Source organism: Poromitra crassiceps (genome assembly GCF_964638095.1).
Source record: "Poromitra crassiceps genome assembly, chromosome: 29".
In the NCBI taxonomy this organism is placed as follows: Eukaryota; Metazoa; Chordata; class Actinopteri; order Beryciformes; family Melamphaidae; genus Poromitra; species Poromitra crassiceps.
This window is the reverse complement of record NC_139641.1, coordinates 8,152,890-8,178,110: the sequence shown is the minus strand read 5'-3', so window position 1 is coordinate 8,178,110 and position 25,221 is coordinate 8,152,890. Positions and strand designations below refer to the sequence as shown.

The 25,221-nt window shown below is 43.6% G+C and overlaps 1 protein-coding gene across 1 annotated transcript in view; it reads left to right on the top strand.

The window, feature by feature from the left end:
* Positions 1-11,507: 11,507 nt before the first annotated feature.
* Positions 11,508-25,221, top strand: part of LOC310800035 (uncharacterized protein) — a gene marked incomplete at its 5' end in the record, with an annotated part of 108,925 nt that continues 95,211 nt past the window's right edge. The window contains 5 exons of the mRNA XM_083662629.1: positions 11,508-11,732; positions 11,872-12,071; positions 12,408-12,729; positions 13,001-13,113; positions 24,519-24,641. Coding sequence (XP_083518755.1) covers positions 11,508-11,732; positions 11,872-12,071; positions 12,408-12,729; positions 13,001-13,113; positions 24,519-24,641 — 983 coding nt within the window. The remainder of the gene's footprint in view (positions 11,733-11,871; positions 12,072-12,407; positions 12,730-13,000; positions 13,114-24,518; positions 24,642-25,221) is intronic.

Below are 25,221 nucleotides of genomic sequence, written 5' to 3'. Positions count from 1 at the left end.
TCCACTGACAAGTGGACACTTTTGGACAGTGGACACTTTTTCTATCCTATCTTATTCTATTTTAATGCTTATTACTTCTACTTTATTACCTTTCTTATTTTACTGTTTACCTCAACTGCCTTACATACACTGTTTACATTATCTATTAATTAACTATATTGCCCTATTGTTGTGTTGTGATTGTGTGCTCTATTTGTTGTTTGCTGGGATTTTGTACCTATTTACCTACTGCACCTTGTCTGTAACGGAGCCCACAGCATACGAATTTCACACAAATCTTGAATCTCCTCCATGATGCGTTACATAACACATACATCGGAGTTACGCCAAACCCAGTCTCACATCAAATTGTGTAATAGCAACATTACACAGATCAACCTACAAAACATAGTTTCACAATAATGTCTCTAAAATGATTAGATAGAAGAAGAAAAAATGTTCAGAAATAAAACATTACCATTTTAAGTTGCAAACATCTGTATATGGATATGTAGGTTTGACAATATCTGTTAATTTGAAAACATAAATAAAACCAACTTTGTTATGTTTAGGCAAATAAAGCAGTAAAACAACTTGGTTAAAGTTAGGGTTATGGTTTGGGTAGGTTATGGTTAGGGTTCAATAGCAACATAAAAAAAGGTAAAAACATTTTTTTTTTGCCATCTAACAATTTTAGAGTCATTATTGTGAAACTACAACCTTTTGTAGTTTGATCTGTGGACAAACGTTGCTATTATGCAATTTGAGATTGAGGCTGGGCTGATGTTGCTGCGTCTATGTGCCGACAGGCCGCAAAGCCGATAGCCCACAAATTGAACCAGCTGAGCGAGGCAGCGTGTCGGTGGACCGGCTGGAGCTCCTGCACGGCTCCAGCGTGGTGGGCTCCAGCCCTAACCCTAACCCCTAACCCCTCACCCTAACCCTAACCCCTCACCCTAACCCCTAACCCTAACCCCTCACCCTAACCCTCTAACCCTAACCCCTCACCCTAACCCTCTAACCCTAACCGCTCACCCTAACCCTCTAACCCTAACCCCTCACCCTAACCCTCTAACCCTAACCCCTCACCCTAACCCCTCAACCTAACCCCTAACCCTAACCTTACCGGGCTGTCAGCATTGCGGGCTGTTGGCACTGCGATCTGACTGAATCTGATTGAATCTGATTGAATCTGATTGAATCTGATTGATTCAAACAAATAGTTTGGAGTGTGGCAAGATGGATTTGTCGTGTAATCGTGATCTCATGATCTCACGTGAATCCAGCCGCCTCACAAGGTTAGGCTGATTATGCGTGTAGACAAAACTTACTTAGTGTGGAGTTGTAAGAGCTGTACTCACCTCGCCTCCTGTCTCTGTATATGGAGGCCAGTAGGATGGTGGACACCAGGTAAGGAGTTCCCACGGCCAGATGACGCAGCAGGCTGGAGACAGACAGACAGGGGGCGGCTGGAGGCGCGGCTGGAGGCACGGGAGTTGCTGGTGGAGCAGGTGGACGGGCTGAGGAGAGAGACACAGCCGGAGGCATTACCATCGTGATGTCAGAGCCTCAAATGAAACCAGGAGTAATGCCACATCCCATTTGTATTCGGAACTAGGAATATCCCAATTGAGTGACGTCACACCCGAGTTGGCCGCATTCCGGTAAAAGTCGGGAACGCAGGTTGGTTAGCTCTAGCCAGGCTAGGTTTATAATAAAGCTAAGTCTCACTGAGAGCAATGGTCTATTTTTCAGGAACGCCATGTTCACATTCACACACTCAATAATTTCTGGTAATATGCAATATGATGACAAAATAGTGTATCTATGAGAATCTGCACACTTTTATCACAGTTTGGCAAAAATGACGATGTAATGAGTAGTGTCCAATTTCCTAGGCCATTGTTTTCAAACCCTACCCCTTGTGGCTCCGTTTTGAAGGGCAAGGGCCAAAGTGAAGGACACTCAAAAACAAGGGGTAGGGGTAAAAATAAGAATTGGGATTGGGCCCAAGTCCTCCCTGATCTAGGCTACAGGTTCCATCAAATGTTTTCATTTGGTGTAATATATTCTACGAATTTCCCTTCAGCGAGTAAGGAGGGGTTGAAACGTCAAGAGTAAATTTGTTTGGGAAGAGAGAGATTCAAGGACATTATCAAGGGGCCATGGTCAGAAATCAAAATGTTGTGGTTTTGTATTGGTGACATGGGTACGGCAACCATTTTAGGGCATCCTCGTCCGTCAGAGTATAGGCTATCGTTCCTCAGTCTAAGCGTGGTCAGTTGTCATGTCTCCTATAGTAAACCATGTCGAGTGTGCTCTGAAACACCTTCAGTCCTCACACGAAAACGCTGTCATTCCTCCTGCCTCACTTATCACTCAAACTAGCTGTCAGGCATCACTCCTCACGTCTCACACAAAAACGTTGTCGATCCTCCTGCAGACTAGCTGTCAGGCTCAAACTAGCTGTCAGTCATCACATGAAAACGCTGTCATTCGTTGCTTTTGGTTGTTCTTCCGTGTGTGATGGGGAAACCGCAAGAATGCCTCTGTGAAATGAGCAACAATTTCTTACAACTTCACTTCCGGTTGAGTGATTTTGCCTTCAAAATAAAAGCGTGTTTTTATTTATTTACAATAGATTAAAGTAGTAATCCATGAGACCCAACAGAATTAACATCGTAACACTAAGAGGAACATCTAATTTAATCTTTGATTATTAAACTAGATGTTCCTCTTAGTGTTACGATGTTGGGTCTCATGGATTACTACTTTAATCTATTGTAAAAAAAACAAAAAAAAACACGCTTTTATACTATTACTTAATACTTAGTATTTTTATTACACATTTCTTCTTAAAAAAAGACCTCCCTCTAGTGCCCAATACCTTTTAAAAAATGTGTCTGTTTTGTATGCCTGTCCACTTATGCATAGATGTATATGGGTGCGAGAGTAGGATACTTTATCTAAATTTCCCCCAAAGTGCTATATGTATTTTCAAAACACTGGTTTGCTGGGTTTTATACTCCCCTATTTTCAGACATCATTCAACATTACTCCACCATATTCAGATGTTCTACCATTTTAAATATCTTGTTTATTTGCCCCTGGTGTCCTTCTGAATCTTCTTAATAAAGTCTCGTACCTCGGCTGGGGTGTTGAAGGTGTGGGTTCGCTCTTTATGTGTCACCAAGATTCTTGCAGGGTGAATCACTACATGTTGGATCCCCATGTTGCGCAACTCCTGGCGGACCGGGTCGAATCGTTTCCTCAGTTGGATTATTCCTGCAGTAAGATCCGAGTAAAACCGCACTTGCTTGTCTTTGGACCGAATGTCCCTTTCATCCCTGGCTGCATTGCTGACCGTCTACTTGTCCTTGTAGTTGAGAAACTTCATTATCAGCGTTCTCGGTGCGCCTTCTTCAAAACAAACGTGGCCACACCAAGTGTTTCTGGAATACATTTTTCCAAGAAAGAACATGGATCCCACTTCTCGGTACCCTCCGGCAAGCCTACCAGGCTCAAGGACCTAGTTTCCAGGTCTATGAGCTTATCTTTCATAACTTTATTCTTTGACTCCAGCCTCTAGCCTGCAGGCTCGTTACCTCGTCTTCAGTGCTCGATAAACGGCACTCTGCCTGCAACACTCGCTCCACATTCACTTATCTCCTTCCTCATGTTGTTTATCGCCGTCCCAATTCCATCAAACCTTGATGAAAACTCAGCTTTCATGGAGCTTATTGCAGCCAGTATCGCGTCGGCCTTTTCGCCTGCAATTTCCCCTTCAATGACTTCGACCATCACTTCCTTAGTTTTCTGCATTTAACCAGTAAAGGTAAAGTCAGTTAACTTCGGTTGCCTTGGTGATGCAGGCTTTCCTTGTTTTGTTTTAAGACCCCTCTTCAACATTACAACATCCACACCAAGCGTTGTCGCAAACGAGAGTTTCAGTAGTTTTTAATAGCTAGCAGCAGAGCAGTGTGAGACACGTCTACTCATGTAGCCGCCATAACCAGAAGTCCAGGATGGGACACCTCAACTGAGCAGTGGAAAGTGCAAAGGAGCACTTTGAGGAACTCCTGAACCCTCTATGATAGAGGCAGAGCTGGAGGATGATGGGGGCTCAACATCCCTGGAAATGTGGGCTGTACTGGTGGGGATAGAAGTGGTTTTATGCTTGTAGGTGATAGTAATGGAGGTACTATAAGTACTGTAGTACGTATTTGCAGGTATTAGTGCAAGTAGTCAGTGTCCAGGTACAGTGTTCAGTAATATTCTTTTTTCCCTCCCTCCTTTCTATTTTGGAAGAGAAATATCCAGATTACCAGAATAGTCCCAATAGAGTCCAATATGATTATGCCCCAGATAATCATAATATATTAAAAATGAAAGATAGCCACCCGTACATGTGTTATTGACCAACTGTAATGATCAACATTGGATTCCTTGCACCTAAAAATGTAGGTTTGGCCACATCTTGATTCTAGGTTATGTATGAGGCGAGATATTAAGAAACTAGTGTTTGAAGGTCGCCATTTTAAAAATCCAAGATGGCTGCCATACTGACATCCGAGAAATCATATATATTCTGATTTGTTATGCTGTACAAAATGAAAAAACTGAACAAAATTACTCAAGGAACCTCACTATTTGGTGAGGTTCCCCGAGTTTGGGCGTAGGAAATCCCAGTTCAGGTGACCTCACAGGGGCGTTCCCGATGTTTGACCTCTAAAATTCCTAGTTCCCAGTGCAACTGGAATGCGACATAATTTGAAAGGTCTCCTCACCTCTCACAGCCAGCCAGCTCTCTGGAGAATCACCCAGGTGAGAGACACGACACTTGTACTTGCCCCCATCAGATTTGGAAATATGGTGGATGGTCATCTTTCCTGTAGGGTTCGTCCCATTGAGGACGCCGTTTTTATAGAAGTCAGCTGGGAAGGTGGAGCCAGACTTGGTTGTACAGCTCAGAGTCACACTATCTCCCTCCATCACAGGAAGTGCAGGACTCTCCAGGATCATCTCACCAGCTGAAAATGAGGTTTGCAGATACAGAGAACCACACACTAACGTATTTGAAACAAAATATTTTCAATGCAATATGGTTTTAATAGAGTAAAAACTTGGTAAGAGTGTCATGAGTTTGATTTCTATAATCAGTTTCAACTTCAATAAATTCAATCATTCCAACAAATTCACAAAACATAATTTAAATTCAGTCGTCGACACTTTCATAAAACATTTACACAAGCACAAGATCTCAAGTCAGGACTTCAGAAACCTTTTCAAGTCATCAAAGTACAAGTCAGAGTCAGGTCCCAGGTCACCAGCCAACCAAAAGTCCCAGGTCACCAGCCAACCAAAAGTCCCAGGTCACCAGCCAACCAAAAGTCCCAGGTCACCAACCAACCAAAAGTCCCAGGTCACCAGCCAACCAAAAGTCGTCTCTTCATCCATCAAGTCAAGTCTCGAGGAACCATGTGACTTGAGTCCCACCTCTGTTTAAAAGTATAAAATCAAATAAATGGTCAAACTAACTGGAAAATGGTGGAACGTGGCTACAAACAGGACTAATATGATTTCTAATCTCTTCTGGCTGCAGCATTCTGAGCAATAGTCATTCAGTTGATGGATGAAGCAGTCGGTCAACAGCGTTGCCTACCGATGACAGTGACGTTGATGTTGACAGACTTGATGTTGACAGCCTTGTTGGTCTCTCGTGCTCCTGGTTTGGCTTCACACCAGTAGACTCCGCTGTCTGTGGATGGGTAGATATCCGGGATGTTGCAAGGTGACGATGGACACCGCACCACCTGCAGTAGTGAGTGACCGAGTAGTCTCTTAGAACAGACGAGTTGGCTTCCGCAATTTTCAAATGCTTCCGCCATACCGTCTGTAATACGTGGGGGAGAAGCATGCACCAACCGGAATGGGAAGCAGAAAGGCGAGTCTTCCGCTCATTAGTCCAATCAGAATCCAATATGCCACATTCGCGGAACTCGGGGCTTCTGCACAATCGTTCCGAGTGGTAAACAAAACATTACCTCATCACTTTCGTTTAACTCTGGAATAAGTGCACGTCTTGCGCAGTTACATGCTGCCACTCCGACGTGCTGCCACTCCGACGTTCTGCCACTCCGAAATATCGGCACTCAGAAAGGGTTCTATATTCCCCGTTTTTCACTAACCTCTCCCAGCCCCCACGCCAAACCTAACCTCCCCCCATGCCTAAACCTAACCTCCCCCAGACCCTAACCCAAAACCTAACCTCTCCCACCCCCACGCCTAAACCTAAGGTCGCCATTGCGGCTTCTAAGGTGAACGACCGCCAGTCCGAATAATGGAAGTTAACGTTCGGAGTGGCAGGGCTTCGGAAAGGCAGACAGTTACCGTCTTGCACGAGGTTCCTCCAAGCCGCGGATACATTGTTCTTCTTTCACCGGTTTCGTCGGCGTAGCTTCCATGGTAATTCTGTATATCTAAAGCACTGCTAGCATTAGCAACCTGCATCGGTTTAAGTTTCCGGGGGGAACATATTTTTCGTGGACACACGTGTCGTGATTGGTCGGATTCCGTCGAACTTCCTTCCAGTCTGAAGGTTTTTTTCCCAACTTCCTTGTGCATGTTCTGGGGGTGTAACGTACAGACTGTTTAGCTGCATTCGCCGGATGTAGATGAGACAGTCTGTTTTAAGAGACTAGTGACCGAGTGAGTTAGTGTGTGTGTGTGTGTGTGTGTGTGTGTGTGTGTGTGTGTGTGTGTGTGTGTGCGTGTGCGTGTGTGTGTGTGTGTGTGAAATGTATGAAATGTTGATGCAGGCTGTGCCGAATAAAAAAGTGAGGACATGCTGTATACGTAAACTGTACGTTTTATTTATAGTGTTGTCCTGTGATTTAGACTACATTTTGTTAGGGGGGGGGGATCACCAGGGTTCCCACAATATAATATTATCACGATACTTATTAAGTCGCGATACAATAGTATTACGATTGAAAAGATATTGCAACATATTGCAATTTATTACCTTTTTTCAACTGCAAATGATATCCCCAAAAGGGGGGGCAGGGGACTTTGTCAACATCTGAGATAAAATTTCCAGTCCGTTCATTTCACTTCAATAATTTTTATTGCAGCAAAATGGGATTGTCAAATAGACAAACCAACCAACACTGTCATCATAAATGTTGTATGCACTTGACAATTTATATAATAAAATATTGTGATTGATGCTCGTTAGGGGTGTCACGATACACTCAGTTCACGATACGATACGATACACGATATTGGGTTCACGATAACGATACGATACAATATTTTTTGCGATCGATTTGTAAGTTGAGGGGGCATCCTCCACTCTAATTTGAGTAATTTCACCATTTTTATCCTCCGTGTCTGTAACATCCATCGTCTGTTCAAACAAAGCAATGAAAAGGAGAGCGAGCATGCAATCAGATGTAGATCAGTGCCACCATGTTCAGCTTCTTTTTCTCACGATATGAGATTTCATCTCAACGATACATATTGTCACGTTTTGATATCGTGATATATTGTGGGACGATATATTGTGACATCCCTAATGCTCGTCATTCCTGTGATACAATAATAACAGTATATTGCCAAACAAAATATTGCGCGATACCCACCCCTTGCCCCCCCCCCTGTATCGACCCCCCCCCCACACACCCCTTGCCCCCCACACACACCTTGCCCCCCCGTGTCCCAGACAAACCGTTCCGCTCTCATTCCTCTTCATCACTCTCCATGCGGTGGACTCCCTCTGCTGCCCCTCTTCCTCACAGCTCAGGCTGAAGCTGCCATATTTAAAGAACTGAGCACTGTCTGGCGTGATGGACAGAGAGACTGGAGGGGGGAGGACGGAAAGGGGGGAGGGGACAGTTAATATTTACTTCTGAGACTTCATCAAGCTTAAGAGAAGAGAGAAAAGACTAAAGTGAAACTTGAAATTCCACAATTTGCTCCAAGCTCTCCTGTGCTAGTAGCATGATTTGTTGACACCAACAGTTTTTTGTTGAGGTACAAACTTTAACGGTAAGTAGCGTTATTGCTTAAGTGGGTCTGTGCCATAGAAGACAAAACAATGAACATAGCCACCGTGATGTCATAGACTGTATACAACAATGAACATAACCACCGTGATGTCATAGACTGTATAAAACAATCAACATAACGACTGTGATGTCATAGACTGTATAAAACAATGAACATAACCACTGTGATGATGTCATAGACTGTATAAAACAATGAACATAGCCACCGTGATGTCATAGACTGTATAAAACAATGAACATAGCCACCGTGATGTCATAGACTGTATAAAACAATGAACATAGCCATTGTGATGTCATAGACTGTATAAAACAATGAACATAACCACCGTGATGTCATAGACTGTATAAAACAATGAACATAGCCATTGTGATGTCATAGACTGTATAAAACAATGAACATAACCACCGTGATGTCATAGACTGTATAAAACAATGAACATAACCACCGTGATGATGTCATAGACTGTATAAAACAATGAACATAACCACCGTGATGTCATAGACTGTATAAAACAATGAACATAACCACCGTGTTGTCATAGACTGTATAAAACAATGAACATAGCCACCGTGATGTCACCCATGTGTTTTTTGGACTCCCATGTTGAAGCCTCGAGTTTGGCATTTTGACGTTGCATTATTATTATTTTTGCCCAACAGAGTTGCAGCTCCGCCTTCTATTGGCATGTGTTTGGTGAGCTGCCCAATCAATGGACAATCAACCTGTCAATCACGCCCGAAAGCATAGTCTGCTTTATCATCCATTTGACTCTAAGCCCTCTATCTTCCCAAAAGCGCTAATTTAGCATTTGCGCTCGTTTAACGCCGTGCACAATGCAAATTGGGGGCGGACACAAGCGCACGCCTGTGGTAATTGTACTGGGCATTGGCTGCCCCATGCCAAAGCAGGCGTTTCAGCGCTAAAATGTGGGGATAGATGGCGTTACCCTATCGTCAGCAGCGCGCAATTACTTTGCGCTAAGAGCTTTGAAAAGGACCTCTTACGCGCAAATACCTCTCTGCGCTGGGCGCTCTGCACGGAGATTACGGCTGCGCTCCCAGCGCAGAGAGGTATTTGCGGAGTGGAAAGTGGAATTCCTTTTGGATATGTCATTAAGCACAGCCTTGCCACGCCAAGACATCAAATTATGCTGCTTAAATTGGGTATTAGCAGATAATTCAGTGAGGCAATGAACTATAACTCACTGAGAAACTTTTATCACATCGCAAAGAGGGAAATTAATTGAGAAAACATGTTGGACAATGGACATAGGCTATTTACCTTCATAACCCGAAGGGTCATTGGCACCACATACGATCTGTCAATAAGCTCCCTCTGTCCTCGCACGAGTGAGTACACTCTATTACGCATGGAGAGAATTACAGCATATTGCATGCCTCGCGCAAACAACCATTGCAAGACGGGAATCTGATTGGTTTTGATTGACGTAATGCACAGCCTTGCCTGGCCACGCCTGTGAATAATTCTGGTAGTTAAGACCGCCTAAATCCCGTTTGCGCAGGCATTTTGGGGCTCAGATGATTTTTGGCAGAATTGGCATGGCTCTAATTTGCGCTTGCGACAGGTGCCGTGAACGTTTCCGCATGCCGGCCGAGAATTGCATCCCCAACATATTTCGGGGCTGTTTTAACTTAGAAATCAGGGAGGTCACGTCTACCAGACAATTATATCACTTTGAAACAGTTACATTTCTGTATAAATCATTACAAGTAGCTCCCGTGACGTGGGGATGTTTTTTTTTGCTGATCGGCGGGGGAGCAAAACTCGGCAGAACACCCTGGCGGACGGCGCAAGGCGGAATGCTATCTTCCGTGCCTTAAGGCACGCGCAAACAGTTAGGGGATAGCGCCTGTCGGAAGATAGAGCCCTAAATGTTGGTCTCAACAGAGTTTCAAGATGGAGACCAGTCACGTTACCTCATATCACAATAGCAATCAGCTCTCAACATAAGTGTGTGACGTCTGTTATGACGTGTGTCTCGTGACTCATCACCCCATCCTCAATAGCCAATCAGCCCCTGTCAATATGATGTCCGTTCAGATGTACGTCTTGACTCCTGAAGAATTCCCTATGGGGGGGGGGGGGGATTCTCTATCCTATTTTACTATTTTATTTTCCTAATTCAGGAATGTTTTGTGAGCTATACAATTGTGCAATAGAGCTTGTGCGATCATGCCGAACAGGTTATCTCTACTGTGGAATTGTGCAATGGTAATGTCCCTGTCTGTCTCTGTTTTTGACCTTGTTTGTAACACTGGGTTGCGGCTATGTGCACTTTAATGCCCAAGACAAATTCCCAAGTCATTTTCCCATTGACTTAAAAAATAATGGTCTGTACAGGGTGTGTGCTTGTGCAGCAAGTGTTAGCTCTCTGTTTCTATAGCTGCTTGGTAGATATTTACACTTTATTAACTAACAGCTGTAAAGCCTTCTGTATAAAGAATAACCATGTAGTTTATTTGTGGAATAGTTTACCACCTATTAGATTCAAGATTTGAGATAGTAGTTGGCTAAAAACAAATTCCTATTGCTTTTGCAAAAATATTGTTTTTAATCACATGTATGCTTGTCATATCACCAAATGGTGTTGGCAGTTTGCCTGCCTTGTATTGACCATGTTCCCTCTCTGACTGTAATGAATATGAACCTCACCTCGAGCATCGCCTGAATCCAGTGAACTCAGCACTAAACCGCAAAGAGACAGACAGAAGGTTTATAGACTCAGAGGAGAAAAACAAAAAGACAACAATGCCTTTATTTACAATTCTCACTTATCTGCTTATCTTGAACCTGCATATCCAACACGTTCTCACTCCGAGCATGTAGCATATTGACGCTTTGTCCCGTCCCTTGTGCGTCGCTTGTTACTAACATGGTACCCTTGAGCGACCCATGAAACGACTTGGGCTTTCCGACTAAACTCAATGTAAACCCATGGAAGTCATCTTTGACGCTTATGGCAACTGCTCCCCCATTAGCCTAACTGCTCCCCCATTAGTCAACTGCTCCCCACATGATGAGGTTCTACCACAGGTATTTTGCCGTGCCCAAGAGGGATGGCTCCATGTGGCCAATATTGGACCTCCAGCTTCTGAACAAGATGCTGAGAAAGTTGCCTTTCTTGCTCACCCATCCCCGCCTCTTCAATGCCTTGCGGTCGGTGGACCATTTCACCTCAGTGGACCTGAAAGATGCCTTATTTCACGTCCCTGTAGTGGAGAGGCACAGGAAGTACCTCAGGTTTGCCTTTGCTCTCCGTGTTGGCGGCTTACTTGCCGGGTCGGTTGAACTTCAGAGCGGATTTATTGTCGCGGGGCAACCCCCAGCAGACAGAATGGCGGCTGCACCCCCAGGTAGTGGGGCAGATTTGGGCCAGATTCGGCCGTGCCCGCGTCGATCTCTTCGCATTTTGAGGGACAACGCATCTGTCCAAGAGGATGGACCCCCCCCCCGGGCCACGACGTGTTAGCCCACACTTGGCCCAGAGAGGACCTTTACACGTTCCCCTGATCCAGAGTGTGCTGGACAGGGTGAGGGACCAGGGCCTGCGACTTACCCTGGTGGCCCCAGTGTGGCCGAAGCAGATCTGGTTTGCGGACCTGGTCTCGCTGTCGCAGGGGCCACCCTGGATGCTGCCGCATCGGGGGGATCTCCTGTCACAGGCGAGATACTCCACCCCTCCCCTTGCAGGTGGAAGTTGGCGGCTTGGTCCCTGAACGGGAGTGCCTGTTAGCTCAGGGCCTACCCATGAGTGTAGTGCTTACTATACAGAGTGCTAGGGCGGTCTCCACGTGTTCTCAGTACGCCTACAGGTGGCGAGCCTTCTCGCGCGGGTGCAAGAGGCAAGGCGTGGACCCGGTGTCTTGTGGCGTTCAGTCCATTCTCTGTTTCCTGCAGAGCCTGTACGAGGCGGGTCAGTCCCCTCAGTCCCTCAAGGTGTATGTGGCCGGGATTTCCGCCTGCCACATGGAGATCGAGGGGAAGCCGATGGGTCTCCTGCTGTCTCCCGTTTCATGAGGGGCGCTCGTAGGTTACGGCCGTGGGTGCGGAACGTCTTTCCTAAGTGGGACTTGGTCACGATGTTGGAGGGTTTCTCGGGTCCCCTGTTCGAGCCTTAGACACTGTGGACTTAAAGTCCCTGTCATTGAAGACTGCGCTCCTGTTAGTTAGCCTTGTCTTCAGGTAAAAGGGTTGGCGACTTGGCCGGCTTGTCGGTCGCTGATGACGGGCGGAGGGTTACGCTTCGGCCTAACCCCGTGTACGAGCCAAAGAACATCGATGCCAGCTACAGGTCTATGGTGATACGACCTGGCAGCTTTTTGCCCTCCCCCGTTCAGCTCGGAGGAGGAGCGCCGTTTGAAAGCACTATGCCCGGTGTGGGCGGTCCTGGCCTACGTAGGCAGGACGCACACTTTACGCACCTGTAACCAATTGTTGGTGTGCTTTGGGCCGCGGGCCCTGGGTGGGCCACTGTCCAAGGAGCGCTTGTCACGCTGGATAGTGGAGGCCATTGCCTTGGCCTACTCTGCCACAGGGAAGGTTCCCCCGGAGGGTATTAAGGCACGCTCTACGCGAGGTGTCGCACCTTCATGGGCATTATTGCGCAGTGTGTCAGTGGAGGACATCTGCGTCATGGTCTACCCACCACACCTTTGTCAGGTTCTATAGCCTTGATGTGGCCAGTGCGATAGTGCCTTAGTCACTTGTCATGCCGTCTGGTTGCCATGTGCAAGAGCCATGTGCCTCATTGCCAGCATTAGCTCTCAGGGTCACACGTCGTGCTTCCTTGCAGCAAGGTTGGTTGTCTATCAGCATAGTGTGAGAATCTGAAGTTCGAAACGAAGTAAAACTTGAGGGTTGTCCTACAACCCAGGTTTTAGCAGTGAGAACAAGGATTCTCACACATCCAGCTCTCACTGCTTTCGTTCAGGAGAGCAGGATCGCTGGAACGCTTGAGAGTGCGTTGGTTGGCTATGGCGCGGACGTGGCTACAGCCGCGGGGGGCGGAGCGGGTGGCCGCGTCATAGCCAACACCATCACGTTGTTGGACGTAATGGTTGGTTCTATAGTGGTCAATTTCTAGAGAAATTGACATTTTCCAGTTGGGTCGCTGCGGAGTGCAGCGTGGCATAGTGTGAGAATCCTCGTTCTCACTCGTAAAACCTGGGTTGTAGGACAAGTTCCCTCAAGTTCTACTTCTACCTACTCCTTTTCAAACACTGTTTCCTTGTTTTTGTTTGTTTACTTATCTGTTTTTTTTTATTGCATTTTATGTTAGAAAAAAATTAATTAATTCATTCATTCATTCATTAAATTCAGCATTATTTAATTTAAAGGAATTATAGAATGAAGGACTATTTCTACCTACAATACAGATATTCATGGAATTCTGGATAAAATCATATAGCCTATTTCATGATCATGTCATCTGTCCGACTGATGACATCATCAGTGATGTCATAAATCCCACTGATGACATCATCAGCGATGTCATAAATTCACTCACACACACACACACACACACACACACACACACACACACACACACAATGTCACGACAGAGACTGACGGAGAGGGAGAGAGAGGGGAGGGAGAGAGAGAGGGAGAGGAGGAGAGGGAGGGAGAGAGAGGGGGGAAAGACTGAGGGAGAGAGAGAGGAGCCGAGCTGCAGGCAGGGCCGCGCAGTGAATGCGAGCTGCAGGGCCAGCTCGGCGAGCTGCAGGACATCGAGCATGCGATGTAATAAAAGTAGCAATAAAAACATTCACAGTTTTGGCTCTAAAAGATCAGCGACATGATAAACCCATTAAACAACCTACTAAATTAGGGAGCCTTGATATGAAAAGGGTTGAGAGTCACTGGCCTATAGACTACTACAGAGTCGACAATGCAAAAATACTGCACAAAATCGACCGTTTACATAGTCATCATTATGCACAAAACACAAAACACAAAACGTTTTTTCAACGATGATTTTTAGTTTAAATCTGGGTGATATTGGGTTTGAACGTCTAAGACCTAATTTCACCCTCTTTTCAACCGGCTAAAATGCGGTTACAACGTCAACGTGTAAAAGAACACAATTTGGTTAATCATATTGTTAAAACATTTGTTGTAGCTTGGAATAGAGACAATATTGATAGTGTGTGAATTGGCATTTGTCCATTTTATTGTGTAACTGAGAGCAGCAACGCGCATGCGCAAGTACTTAGTACTTAGCTGTGACTGACTAGACCAAAGCAAGTCTGCACCGGTCTGCACCAAGTGCGGAACGAGGTGCTCTGGGCACGCTATGTTATTGTAACAGACTGTATACGAGGCTCTGTGTACCCCCTGAGTTGCTTGTGTTAAATGAAGTTAACCTAAGCCGTACAGCCTACAGACTATAGATGCACACACACACAACATAATTTTAGTCTGTTACATAATATAATAGTCTCGTACACATCACATAAAATAACTTGTCCTCCCGATCGTTGACCCTGTGGTATCGTATAATTGTGTAGTCTACAAGTTGTGTGCGAGATAGAGTATACCCTAACCCTAACCCTATGTGCCCGGCTCCCTCCATATTATAAGTAAATGTATAGCTCAGTCCATAGAGCGCTGAGGCTTGAACGTGGGAGAACTGCTGAATTTTTTATTTAAGATCCTGGTGAAATATGGTCTAAATGTGAACGTTTAATCGGTGCCATGGCAGTAGTCCGATACCTCACGAGTCCGACACCTCACGAGTCCGAAAAAAGAGGCATTGGACAGGGGATCATGTCTATGTTCCCCGGGTTCTATATTCCCCGTTTTTCACTAACCCTAAACCTAACCTCCCCCAGACCCTAACCCAAAACCTAACCTCTCCCACCCCCACGTCTAAACCTAACCTCCCCCAGACCCTAACCCAAAACCTAACCTCTCCCACCCCCACGAACCCAAAACCTAACCTCTCCCACCCCCACGCCTAAACCTAACCTCCCCCAGACCCTAACCCAAAACCATGAGGTTTCGGTCTCGTGAGGTGTCGGACTAGGGGGCAGTCCCCGTTTAATCAACGTCTGCAAATAGTCGGTGAAAAAACGTTCACTCTTGAAACGTTCTTGCGCGTTTTTTCAACGTTGACCCTACATGTTTTTTAACACATTCACTGCCAACAACGTGTAAACACGTTTTCAGAATCCAGCTGTTGCCTGCCAACAACGTGTTTACACGTTTTTGGCATCGATTTTTTTTTTTTGACGGTGGGTTGTGCATCTAACCCTTTTACATCTCTTATATAATAATTGGAGCCACCGAACGTTTACAACCCATTCCACCGACCCACTAAGTGGCAACAGTGCTCTCCTGAGTCCTGACTAGAGGAAGGCAAGCATTTTTTTAACTTGTCACGCCATTCTCACCCCAGCCATTCTCATGAAAAATGGATGGGGGAAAACGCTTTCCTTTTCGCGCTGATTGCTGGCGATGCGGGATTGCAAATTTACATAATAGATTCAGCCGATCTACTATGATCGGGTGATAGATTACAGGTGGAGGAACACACTTTGAAACACGCAGCATAAATATGACCAGAATCGCAAAAGCTTCTCTCAACCAAAACTCCAAACGAGCGAGTCCATCCCGACTTCCTCAAACAGCGGCCGTGCAGACAGGCACAGGAGAGCAGCAAAGCACTGACTGGTGACAAGCTTGTCCGCCCACGGAGGGAGGAGTTGAAGCAACTCGAGAGGGAGGGAGAGAGAGAGAGAGAGAGAGAGAGAGAGAGAGGGAGGGAGAGCGAGAGGGAGGGAGAGAGAGAGAGAGAGCGAGAGGGGGAGGGAGAGAGAGAGAGAGAGAGAGCCAAAAATGAATGGTTAAAGTGACTGTTCCATCCAATTTCACAAAAAGCCGTTTATCTCTGAATATTCTTTCTGACGCTAAAACCATGCTGTATTCAACTGCTAATGCTTACATAACTACTAACTCTACAAACTAACTCTTTTAGACAGAGAAAGTACACATTCTATTAGTACTTTTGAGATATTGTATGTTCACAAACTCCAAGCTGAAACGAATCCTCGGCTCTTGTAAAATGAGCCATAATCCTCAAAAAACGGCTTGGCAGAAGCTACCTACAGCAAAAAAAAACGGCTGGCAGTCAATGTGTTAAACGTCTTTTCAACCTAAAAATGCTCGCTGGGTATTTATGTAATTTCAGCCTCACGCAGCACAACACTGATGAAGGCTTGATGCTGAAATGTCCGTTGTGCTCTCTGTCCCAGGTGACTATTAAACTTTGAAAGGACATTCTGGAGTGCTGGCCTGCTTCTTTCTTACTCTTGTGACTTGTTTTGGCCCCTGCACCCAAGGTGAACGTTTGCCTTGAGTGTGCTCGCATTCGGTGAGTTTGGATGTTAACTTAGGGCCTGTGTCCACCTGGCGTCTTTTCCTCAGGTCCAGCGTCTATTTTCAATTGTTTCCAATGGGAGGAGAGCGTATGCGAGCGCACACGGACATGTAGAGAAAGTGCAGAGCGCCCAGCGTCTTTTTTCGGCGTTTTTGTGCGCCGACTCCCAGCGCTTCCAGCTGAAAATATTTTAACTTTTCAGAAAGACGCTGGTGTCGGCTGCTCCTTTTCTGGTAACTAATCATATGGAAAAACTATCGCAACAGAGACAGAACGGCTCAATTGTGGGAGCAGATCGGCTAGACACTTAATATTTCTGGTGAGTGTTGTGCTTACTGCTTTTAATAGCGTAGCCTACCTGTGTTGTTAGCTTGCTAGCTGTCAGCTATCAAGCTGAACTTAACGTTACTTGCAGACTGCTTCCTTGTATATTGTGCGCTGGGATCAGCGTTCCCCAGCGCACTCCCAGCGTTTAACATTGGAAAAAGACGCCAGGTGGACACAGGCCCTTATGCTGTAAAAAAAAAAGTGATGGGGACTATTTCAAAAAGCGTCTCCCAGTGTCCCCACAGTAAATGCTACCTATGCATGATGATGACGTGAAAACACAACGATCCCTGTTAAGTTAGTCCATCAGAGAAATCAAGGCGAAGAGGAAACAAATAGCAGGCAGCCCTAAGGTGTTAGCATTTAACAACCAATAAAGTGTTTGCATTTAACCACTTTATGCAGAAAGCAACAGGTGCAGGATGAAATGGTTAAAGAATACAGAAAGGAGAGAGAAATGAAGTAATAATAATAATAATAATGTAACTTACAGAGAATAAGACAGAGAGATGTTGCCTTCATCCTGACTCAGAGACTATAAGAGAGAGAGGAACTTAAACTGGCACAAAGCACATCATATTACCACACACGCACGCACGCGCGCACACACACACACACACACACACACACACACACACACACACACACACACACACACACGCACTGCAACTTTCCACCCTAGACCACCACTGTAGCGTGCATTTTCTGCCCATACAATTCTGCTTTCATGTGTTTCTCTGCTTGAGCTCTTTCCATCCGGTCTGCTTAGAACACTGCATACTGTAGGTAAAACTAAGAAATTCAAAACATGTACTGAAGTATCCTCACTCCTTATCTATTAGAATACAATAGCAGCAATGATTAGAGGTGACATTAGTAGACATTTCCTTAATGTTAATGCACTATATGTATGTATATATATATATATATATATATATATATATATACCGGTATGGAATGGATCTGAGAAGAAGGGTGAGTGAGTATACAGAGTTTAAAAGGCAGTGTGAGCTGTATGTGATGTATGACACTGAAATACAATACACACAACTAAATACAATACACACAACTAAATACAATACACACAACTAAATACAATACACTCAACTAAATACGCTTCGCCTGATATTTGCAGTTGCCATAGCGAAAAAATGCCATGTTTTTCAATGCCAGTCAGGATTATTCATGCAAAAATTCAATACAATACACACATTGAAATACAATACACATATCGAAAAGGCAATACACATATCGAAATACAATACACATATCGAAAATACAACTGTAAGATGTGTATTGTATTTTCAATATGTGTATTGTATTTAAGCATTTTGGTATTGTATTTATTGTTACACATGTATTGTATTCTTCAGATGTGTATTGTATTTTCAATATATGTATTGTATTTCCAATATGTGTATTGTATTTTAATGTGTGCATAGTATTTCAATGTGTGTATTTGTATTTGATTTAGGCACGATCCACCCTCCATAGCACCGCCTTATTCCGGTCTTATTCCAACACACATGTAAAAAATAAAATATAGGAACTTCTTTGAAGGCACAATTGAAAAAACTCAGTTTAGCCTAGGCTATGGTTGTCTATTGTTTCTTGGGAGAGTTTTATTTATTTTGCACCATATATCAAACTGTACAGGCTGAGGAGGAGCAAACTTGAAAGTGAAAGTAAAATGTGTCAGTTCAGAGAGCGAGTCAGACCGACTCCATTTTACATTGAGAGAGCAGAGCAGCAGGAGGGAGAAGCAGGGTGAGTGTTATTACATTATTATTCCTATCATTATTTTATTCAGGGATGAAACTAGTCACCTTTAGGTGACAGTCACCTTTAGGTACATTTAGGTGAGGTAAAAGTCACCTTCTCGCACTTGTGTTAAGTTAATGATTTGAGTGTTTTTTTTGTGTCTCTGCCCGGGCTGATATCTGTCACCTTTTTCCACTGAGTTTATGTCCCTGTTTAAACCCAGTTTTATTCCATCTGTGTGTCTGAGACTCTGCGAGATGAGCGTCTTTCAGTCACATGACTCCTGATAAAGAGAGAAATGGCTTGTTGACTTTCTGCAGGCAGATCAGGACTTCAGAGCGGGGTGGGAAACTAATCTGCTTCATATTATATTAGGCCTACAGAGGGCCTACTACTACTGTACATGCGTCGACTTGCCTACAGAGTCTGACTGGTCCGCGTGTGTTGTGTCATCCGCCTGTCGTCTCTGACTGAGGGCGGAGGCGGAGTTCTCATAAACCAGCAGTTTCACTGAAAACTGTGACCACCGTGGGTGACCACTGAGGGGCGCTGATGCACCTGTTCTACAGAGTTCAGCAGCTGACTGACAGTATCCACCCGACACACTACAGCCAGCTGAGGATCTGCTTGAAAATGCAATTCTAATTGAAGAAAAGTGTTGATAAAAAAACAATAATGAATGAAGCTAGAATAAAATTGTGTGTGTGTGTGTGTGTGTGTGTGTGTGTGTGTGTGTGTGTGTGTGTGTGTGTGCGTGTGTGTGTGTGTGTGTGTGTGTGTGTGTGTGTCGCATTGAAATAGCACGGTGGACAGTAAGAGCGGTGCGGTGGGGGTTGGTGGCCAGACGTTTGCCGGAGTTCGATTCCCAGCGTTTCTAAACCGTGAGTCGCATAAAAAAACACACACATGACCAAACCATTTCACTAACCTGAACCAAGTTGTTTTAATTGCCTAAATATAACCGTTTACCCCCCCCCCCCCAGTATAACTGGTTTACCTCTGAGACTGACTGAAGTGTACAAGTGAGAAAATAACTAAAGCTTATTTGTATAGCACCTTTCACAGATACAAGATCACAAAGTCCAGAACATGTGGAAGGAGGAGGAGGAAGAAGATGGCAGAGCAAAGTCTCCAGTACCCAGCTGTCTGTCTATGAAGACTGACTGGTCTAAAGATCATCCTCCACTCTTCAGTAATGAACCTGGACCTTCAGACACAAGGTAAGAGAACTGTTATCCCATAAGCCTACCTGATGGAATATGGTTCACTGAGATTGTATTCATGAAATCAAGTTAGTAGTAAAAATATGATGGAATACTGGAAAGAGAAAAATACAAGCTCATTGCTATTTGAGTAGAAAAAAAGGCTATTATTTCATTCACTAAGAATAACAATAAGATAACAATAAAATGAGATAAGTTTAAATTATCTCTGTAGATTTGGATCAATTGAGCAACAAATAATTTCAAGATATATAAAACTAAATAAAATATAAGCTACAGTGGGTGGAATTAAATATAACACAACTGACAATTGCAAACACAACAAGCATTTAATGTGTGATAAGCTGGAAACTGTTTGTCCCTATGAAACCAAATATCAAAGCCTAAAACAGCTTATTGGTTACTTAAAACAATGCCTCCTTGGTCTCATCACATCATTATTAGCTCTCACATTTTTTCCACACAGTGTTAAGATACATTTATGAGTCAAATCCTACATACTGAGGTCATATAGTTATAAACTTTGGGATCAATAGATATAACGAGAAACAGTCAATTAGGAAAGGGGAGGGGACTTAAACGACACGGCCAATCAACCGGAAAGCCTCTCCTGAGTCAAACAAGTCATCACTCATGTGAATGTGAGTTTGGATCAACAGATACAGATGATGAAAACCAGCTTGGTAAAATGTGTAGAAATGTCTGCAACAGATGACAGACTGATCTGTTCTACCACTAGAACATAACAAGGCCAAGAAACATGAATGAAAAGTATGTACAATATGAAAGTATAAATACATACAGTATAAAAACAAAGGAAAACATATAAACACTACTAGAGGGCACTCTGTAGAATGTATACCTCCACCAACCTTTCTACAGAGTTTTGTGATGTTACGTGAATCCATTTGAAATGTAGGTGCCTTTTTGTGATTGGCCAAACCCCCTTTTTGCCAGTGGGCGTGCAAAGTACATGTACATGCATAATCTATGATAATAATCTAAACATAAGAAATAATTGAAATAATCTAAACAAATAAAATAGAAATCAACAAATGAAGACAATAGTAGAATATGAGAACAAAACATGAATTTGAAGTCACTAGAACTAATGATAATTTATGTATCAAACATTTGTGTTTCCAGAGGTCAGTACCACAGGCAGAGAGCAGAGTCTCCAGTACCCAGCTGTCTGTCTATGAAGACTGACTGGTCTAAAGACAATCCTCCATCCTTCAGTAATGAACCTGGACCTTCAGACACAAGGTAAGAGGACTGTTATACTGTAATGAAGAAATGTTATTTGACAACCTACACGATTGCACTGAAAACTACAGAGACAAGGAGTGACCATAGGGAAGAAAAACATGTTTTATGGAGGACAAGATATACAGTATATTTCACTTCCTGGATGTAAGTCAGACCTGCCGTCAGTTTGGCTGGATTCATGCACACAGAAGACATTTTATTCCCTAAATATTTAGTTTTTCGTTCCTCCTAATTCATAATGTGTGCACACAAACTAATTATAGAATTAAAACTTCACATCAATTATCCCAAAAACCAGAGTCGTTGTGTTTGATCACCTCTGAAAACATGTTGCCTTTTCTTTTGATTTACAGAGGTCAGTACCACAGGCAGAGAGCAGAGTCTCCAGTACCCAGCTGTCTGTCTATGAAGACTGACTGGTCTAAAGACAATCCTCCACACTTCAGTAATGAACCTGGACCTTCAGACACAAGGTAAGAGGACTGTTATACTGTAATGAAGAAATGTTATTTGATAACCTACACGATTGCACTGAAAACTACAGAGACAAGGAGTGACCATAGGGAAGAAAAACATGTTTTATGGAGGACAAGATATACAGTATATTTCACTTCCTGGATGTAGGTCAGACCTGCCGTCAGTTTGGCTGGATTCATGCACACAGAAGACATTTTATTCCCTAAATATTTAGTTTTTCGTTCCTCCTAATTCATAATGTGTGCACACAAACTAATTATACAATTAAAACTTCACATCAATTATCCCAAAAACCAGAGTCGTTGTGTTTGATCACCTCTGAAAACATGTTGCCTTTTCTTTTGATTTACAGAGGTCAGTACCACAGGCAGAGAGCAGAGTCTCCAGTACCCAGCTGTCTGTCTATGAAGACTGACCGGTCTAAAGACAAACCTCCATGGTTCAATAATGAACCTGGACCTTCAGACACAAGGTAAGAGGACTGTTATACTGTAATGAAGAAATGTTATTTGATAACCTACACGATTGCACTGAAAACTACAGAGACAAGGAGTGACCATAGGGAAGAAAAACACGTTTTATGGAGGACAAGATATACAGTATATTTCACTTCCTGGATGTAGGTCAGACCTGCCGTCAGTTTGGCTGGATTCATGCACACAGAAGACATTTTATTCCCTAAATATTTAGTTTTTCGTTCCTCCTAATTCATAATGTGTGCACACAAACTAATTATAGAATTAAAACTTCACATCAATTATCCCAAAAACCAGAGTCGTTGTGTTTGATCACCTCTGAAAACATGTTGCCTTTTCTTTTGATTTGCAGAGGTCAGTACCACAGGCAGAGAGCAGAGTCTCCAGTACCCAGCTGTCTGTCTATGAAGACTGACTGGTCTAAAGACAATCCTCCACGCTTCAGTAATGAACCTGGACCTTCAGACACAAGGTAAGAGGACTGTTATACTGTAATGAAGAAATGTTATTTGATAACCTACACGATTGCACTGAAAACTACAGAGACAAGGAGTGACCATAGGGAAGAAAAACACGTTTTATGGAGGACAAGTGTTACGACCATGAAGAAGTCTAGGGCAACAGGTGTAACATAAAAAGGTCTAGGAACAAAACGAGATGCACAGAGTTGAAAAATGATCAAACAATGATTTATTTGAAACAAAAGATTTAAGTCACAGGTAAGCCAGTAGCTTCAGGGTGGCCAAAAGCCCAACAAATTTACCTAGAAAATAAAGCAAACTACACTGAAACAAAAACACAATTCTACCCTCCCTAGCCTACAAAAAACAGGAGAAAAGGGGGGATGAAAATAAAGGGCAGCACACCCCTACAGGGCTTCCTGAGTTAGTGGTTAACAAAACAAAAAGAAACCAAAACTGAAATCGAACCCAGGGTTAAGGAATACAGCAAACAGTAGCTAGTGGTAAGACGCCAGAAAACCAGCTACAGGGTCAATACCAGGTCTATCAATAGGCCTCTAAGAGCACAGGTATTAACAAGAAAGGCCAATCAAGATCATCAAGTTGAGAGCAAAAAGAATAGACAGCAGATGAGCTAACAGCTAATCAGAGAGAGCTGCAGTCTCAAGTGTACACAGAGCAAGTGCTGGCTGTCGAAGTGGCAGAAGGCCCAGCACTGGAGTCTCCCTGGCTTCTTATGCTGGCTTGATTGGGAACCAGCTCCAGGTGAGGGCTCCTCAGTAATCAGTCAATTAGAGGGGGGGGGGCGTGTCTGGAATAGAGACAGAGGTGAGAAAATGCAACACAGACCAACCCAAGGCCAGGCTCTGACCAAGGCCGTAACAACAAGATATACAGTATATTTCACTTCCTGGATGTAGGTCAGACCTGCCGTCAGTTTGGCTGGATTCATGCACACAGAAGACATTTTATTCCCTAAATATTTAGTTTTTCGTTCCTCCTAATTCATAATGTGTGCACACAAACTAATTATACAATTAAAACTTCACATCAATTATCCCAAAAACCAGAGTCGTTGTGTTTGATCACCTCTGAAAACATGTTGCCTTTTCTTTTGATTTACAGAGGTCAGTACCACAGGCAGAGAGCAGAGTCTCCAGTACCCAGCTGTCTGTCTATGAAGACTGACTGGTCTAAAGACAATCCTCCATCCTTCAGTAATGAACCTGGACCTTCAGACACAAGGTAAGAGGACTGTTATACTGTAATGAAGAAATGTTATTTGATAACCTACACGATTGCACTGAAAACTACAGAGACAAGGAGTGACCATAGGGAAGAAAAATATGTTTTATGGAGGACAAGATATACAGTATATTTCACTTCCTGGATGTAGGTCAGACCTGCCGTCAGTTTGGCTGGATTCATGCACACAGAAGACATTTTATTCCCTAAATATTTAGTTTTTCGTTCCTCCTAATTCATAATGTGTGCACACAAACTAATTATACAATTAAAACTTCACATCAATTATCCCAAAAACCAGAGTCGTTGTGTTTGATCACCTCTGAAAACATGTTGCCTTTTCTTTTGATTTACAGAGGTCAGTACCACAGGCAGAGAGCAGAGTCTCCAGTACCCAGCTGTCTGTCTATGAAGAGTGACTGGTCTAAAGAGCATCCTCCACTCTTCAGTAATGAACCTGGACCTTCAGACACAAGGTAAGAGGACTGTTATACTGTAATGAAGAAATGTTATTTGATAACCTACACGATTGCACTGAAAACTACAGAGACAAGGAGTGACCATAGGGAAGAAAAATATGTTTTATGGAGGACAAGATATACAGTATATTTCACTTCCTGGATGTAGGTCAGACCTGCCGTCAGTTTGGCTGGATTCATGCACACAGAAGACATTTTATTCCCTAAATATTTAGTTTTTCGTTCCTCCTAATTCATAATGTGTGCACACAAACTAATTATACAATTAAAACTTCACATCAATTATCCCAAAAACCAGAGTCGTTGTGTTTGATCACCTCTGAAAACATGTTGCCTTTTCTTTTGATTTACAGAGGTCAGTACCACAGGCAGAGAGCAGAGTCTCCAGTATCCAGCTGTCTGTCTATGAAGAGTGACTGGTCTAAAGATCATCCTCCACTCTTCTTCAGTAATGAACCTGGACCTTCAGACACAAGGTAAGAGGACTGTTATACTGTAATGAAGAAATGTTATTTGATAACCTACACGATTGCACTGAAAACTACAGAGACAAGGAGTGACCATAGGGAAGAAAAACACGTTTTATGGAGGACAAGATATACAGTATATTTCACTTCCTGGATGTAGGTCAGACCTGCCGTCAGTTTGGCTGGATTCATGCACACAGAAGACATTTTATTCCCTAAATATTTAGTTTTTCGTTCCTCCTAATTCATAATGTGTGCACACAAACTAATTATAGAATTAAAACTTCACATCAATTATCCCAAAAACCAGAGTCGTTGTGTTTGATCACCTCTGAAAACATGTTGCCTTTTCTTTTGATTTGCAGAGGTCAGTACCACAGGCAGAGAGCAGAGTCTCCAGTACCCAGCTGTCTGTCTATGAAGACTGACTGGTCTAAAGACAATCCTCCACGCTTCAGTAATGAACCTGGACCTTCAGACACAAGGTAAGAGGACTGTTATACTGTAATGAAGAAATGTTATTTGATAACCTACACGATTGCACTGAAAACTACAGAGACAAGGAGTGACCATAGGGAAGAAAAACACG